This window comes from Portunus trituberculatus, unplaced genomic scaffold (genome assembly GCF_017591435.1).
Source record: "Portunus trituberculatus isolate SZX2019 unplaced genomic scaffold, ASM1759143v1 PGA_scaffold_453__1_contigs__length_265712, whole genome shotgun sequence".
In the NCBI taxonomy this organism is placed as follows: domain Eukaryota; kingdom Metazoa; phylum Arthropoda; class Malacostraca; order Decapoda; family Portunidae; genus Portunus; species Portunus trituberculatus.
Window position 1 is genome coordinate 259 of NW_025541621.1, and position 4,742 is coordinate 5,000.

The following is a 4,742-nucleotide window of genomic DNA, read 5'->3' on the forward strand; positions in this document are numbered from 1 at the left end:
TAAGCATTTGACAACTCTCAGCCTGGTTACTTTTGTCCCACACTATCACGTGAATGTGGGCAAATTGTGTCCTTTTGCGGCTGCAGTTGGCAGTCACCATCTAACTGGTCTCCTTCTCCGATATTCCTTACGAAACGAGATTAAAGCTGTTAAACTTGCATTCCTCGGAGACATGTATGTTAAAAGGGAACCTATAATAAAAGTCTTCAGGTAGTAGAGTGATTACAACAAAGGGGACATTAACAAAATTCATACGATCAGTGACCAGGATAGAAGCAGAAATAACGGGATATTAAGCTTGAAAAAAATGGGAGATGAATGGAAATGGACTCAGTGACCAGGTTGTTAGTGTTAAGTCAATAAGGAGCTTTCGAAAAAGATCAGTGAAATATATAGATGGTGAAGATAGATAGAAATAGGTAGGAATGTTTCACACAGGGACTGCCAGGCGTAGACATGATGCTTCTTATAGCTTCCCTTACTCTCTTGTGTTATGTTATCTCAGCCATCACTTCGAAGCAGTGGGTCAGCCAATGCTCCTCAGCTTCAACCCCAATAGCGGAAACTATCTTAGCAGGAATACCATTCGTCACAATGCTTCGCTAGACGGTGACCGACTAACAAAGAATGCTGTGTCACGGTGACGATTTGGTCCTGATATCCATGTAAAATAGTGACCTTGACATCGCGACGTGTATACTTAAAACGTCACCATGATGCTGCTTTCTCTCTCAACTCATTCTTCTCTAACGATGTCTTCTTTTCTCTTTATACTTTCCAAACTGAATTTTAATATTGATAATTTCTGATATTTTTATTCATTATATCACTTGTGGTTTCACACTTGCGTCTTTACTTAAAGTTTATAGTGCAGTGACAATATCCCAATAGTTCCTGCCATCCAATAAGCACGTCAGATTTGGGAAAAGTTTATCATTCATTTTTGAGATAAAATTTAGTGTATGACGTTGTTATCAAGTGTGTGTGTGTGTGTGTGTGTGTGTGTGTGTGTGTGTGTGTGTAAAGTGAAGTAAAGTAAATTTATTGTCATTATTTACATTATGAACATGTGAAGATAACAAACATATAGCTTGGCACAGTCTGTCGAGTCGTAACTCCCAAGACAGATTTTAGGAATTAGATTAAATAATAAGTTATGGCAAGGTGAGATAACATTAAGTGTATTGCGTTGTCATCGTGTGTGTGTGTGTGTGTGTGTGTGGTGAAGGTTGGAGTGTTCAACAGTTCATTTCCTCCTACAACGCCAGTCTCCCGCCAGAGGTTGGCGAAAGAGGAAGTGAGGGTGACGGAACGTCTATCGTACTTCAGCCACAAACAAGAGAAACGAACCTATACTTTCTTGAGGTGAGTTTATTGCCAATAGTGACCGCTAGAAATGCAAATAAGCATAAGGGAGTTAACTGGCAATGAACTTGTATCTTAGAACAATATGCGAAACTTGCACCCAAACATCTTAAAACAATGTCAGTCAATACTGTCACCAACTTTTCTTCGCTCTGAACGCTTTATTCTCTCGGGTCGCTCTTAGAAACAAAGATCCATCCATGCTTTCCCTTGATTGAAATGATAGGATACTACCATACAACTTTGCACGCTGTAATTACGTGTGTGTGTGTGTGTGTGTGTGTGTGTGTGTGTGTGTGTATTCGCATTGTGGAACTGGTTCGCATTATGGTACAATAAGTATTCCACAAGAAGAAAAAGGGAAAGTAGTTACAGGGTGACAGTGATATATAATGTTTGGCGACGCCAGAAATGTTTAATGAGGGGGCTGAGAGGTAGCTGGGATTGATTGTGCATGGACTTCAGAAAATCTCATCGCTGTGAAGTATTGATATTAAATTGTTATGTGCAAATATATACTAAAGTATATTTGAGACACCAGTAGGTACTCTTTGAAAATGCAGCCCTTAGGTACAATTTTTTTTTTATATCATGTAAAATTTTACTCAAGGAAATACATAAAATCAATGAAATCCAGAATAATGTATATTCAACATTTAGTACCATTAAGGTGAAAGCTTCTCTATGGGAAAAGAATATATATATATATATATATATATATATATATATATATATATATATATATATATATATATATATATATATACATATATATGTGTGTGTATTTACGTAGTTAACATGGCAGAAAAAATTATTCTGTATGAAATTAATACTATCTGAGGAGGAATGGTAGAAGTTACACTCACGCCATGTACTGTACGTACGATTTTTGTTTATCTCATTGTGGCCTCGGTCTATAAAAAGTTAGGAACTCTTGTAGGCGATGTCTGGCAGTTCACCGCCAGTTAAGGCAATCGTGAGTACGCCACGCTAAGTGTTTACTCTTCCAAGTTGTGTGTTGTTTTGGTTATCGTGTGTTGCAAGAACATAATTAAAACGAGGAAATGACGAGATTGCAATATCTAAAGAATTGTCTATGGAAACTAAGGAAGGAAAGAGAAACGAAATATTTGCTCCCACGAAATATTTTCTTCATCTTACTAAGCATGCACAGCACTGCGGACAGGATTGCTGGCATGAGTTGCGACTGCCTTGTTTTTGCAGGGTAGCTCCCCGTGTTGAGAGGCTTATTCTGATTGTGTCAACAGTTCTACCTCCTGCTATTGCAGGTAAGTGCTATAATAGAAAGGAGATGCCATATGTCATTGCCTGTGACTGCCCCCTTGAATTGAGACGCAAAGAGAAACGTTTGGGGAGATCACAGCTAGTTTTAATCCCTTCAGTACTAGGACGCATATTTACCATGAATTTGGGTGTGATAGTAAATGATTTAATTTACATTAGGAAGGGTCTATGGATATCAGATGATTAATGACCAGAGTCTTTACTATTTTAATTGCTACAAAAATTTCTGAAGCTCTATAAGATAGCCAAATAATAAGCAGACAAGTACTACGTGTCGTGGTACTGAAGGGGTTAATGACAAGTTTTACAGCACTCCCGTGAATTGGTGTATAAGACCAGAACTACTAGTACTATAACACTATTCTGGGAGTAAATTGTCTTTTTTGCAGGTGTCTACTACCTCCTTACCTGAGAGGAAATAAACCTTTTAATCATCAACAACTCACCAATGTCTTTCTTTGAAACATGTGGGGAACTAAATATTCTAACCTTCAATAACTCACCAATGGGTAAAATTAGTATTTTCCAGAAGTTGTAGCGTACTTTATTACAAGTAATATATATATATATATATATATATATATATATATATATATATATATATATATATATATATATATATATATATATATATATATATATATATATATATATATATATATATATATATATATATATATATATATATATATATATATATATATATATATATATGAATAATTTGTTACATGCCATCAGGTATTATGGTTGAGGACAAATTTGGAGAAGTCAAAGAATGGGATGTGATTTAGTGTAAGTGAAGGCCTGAACACCATTGCAGCACAACACGATGGGCCTGGAGGTGTGGCTGCTGACAGCAACAGTGGTGGTGCTGGCTGTGGTGTACTTGAGGCGGCGACGAACCTACTGGTCCTCAAGAGCTGTGTCCTCCCCGCCCGCCGCGGCCATCATAGGCCACTTCCATAAGGGAATGTTTGTCAACAAAAGATATTGGGAATTCATAGATGAGGTAACAATTTTAGCTTTGATATCCTGCATAGACGTTACTTTAAGATGAAGTAGGGAGTAGATGCCCGCTGATGATTGTTGTGGGAAGGATTTAGATACACACTTATTTATGTATATATTAGGAGTAGCAATGGGGTGGGTAGTGCTCTATCAGGTTATGATTAGCAATAGAGAAAACAATATTGAAAGACAAGCTGCAATTTGATACACCTACATGGCAAATCCATCTTATTCCCTGGTTTTGTTTGACATGTGAATGTAGACTGTAGAGTGTAGACTAAGGTAGCGGTAGTAAGCAACACTTGCTGCTAAACTATTCTTCTTCTGTGTTTGGATGCCAGCGGGTTGATTGATTGGAGTGATCTTACCTTACTCTTCTTATCAGTATTGGAGGTTGTCTATGATGCTTCAAACGGAGAAGAAAAGGTGCATTAATTCATGCCTCATATTATTAATTTCTAACAATATACGATTTGTAGCAAAGCACAAAATTATTCGTACTATTACAAATACTATTCATATTAAAGATGGTTTGCTTGATTGTAAAACCAGACTTCTATCCAAGTCTCATTACATTTTCTTCACTCAGATTTGTATGTCTGAGACTGAAAACCAAGGTTATTATGGTGGAAATGATTTTATTTGAATCACCCGGTTTGAATTATGATGCATGTGTGAGTGTGTGTGATATATATATATATATATATATATATATATATATATATATATATATATATATATATATATATATATATATATATATATATATATATATATATATATATATATATATCAGATGTGGGCAAGAACGTTCTTAATTCCGCTCATCCGATCCTCTGCTCTGAGCCGACTTCCAAATCGCGGGCGGAGAAGCTCGAGCGACAAAAGTTAGAAATAAGAGCGTAGCAGCGGGGAGATGCTACAAAATCAGAGTCCTCTCTTCACCTCGTGCTCTTTCTTTTTCTTATCTCTGCTCGCTCCTCCGCTTGCGCTCCCTCTTTCCACTCATTCTTGAGCATTACGTTCCTCCGTTCGCGCATTTTTTTCTCATCCTCCGCATGCGC

General features: G+C 36.8%; 1 protein-coding gene across 4 annotated transcripts in view; it reads left to right on the forward strand.

Annotated features, from left to right (window-relative positions):
- Nucleotides 1–1,204: 1,204 nt before the first annotated feature.
- LOC123500630 (cytochrome P450 3A11-like) overlaps nt 1,205–4,742 on the forward strand; it is a 28,212-nt gene continuing 24,674 nt past the window's right edge. For 3 of the 4 annotated variants that reach the window (XM_045249296.1, XM_045249297.1, XM_045249298.1), the window contains exons 1-2: nt 1,205–1,365; nt 3,491–3,679. In XM_045249296.1, coding sequence (XP_045105231.1) covers nt 3,500–3,679 — 180 coding nt within the window. In that variant the 5' untranslated portion in view covers nt 1,205–1,365; nt 3,491–3,499. The remainder of the gene's footprint in view (nt 1,366–3,490; nt 3,680–4,742) is intronic. The other variant, XM_045249295.1, reaches the window with a different exon arrangement.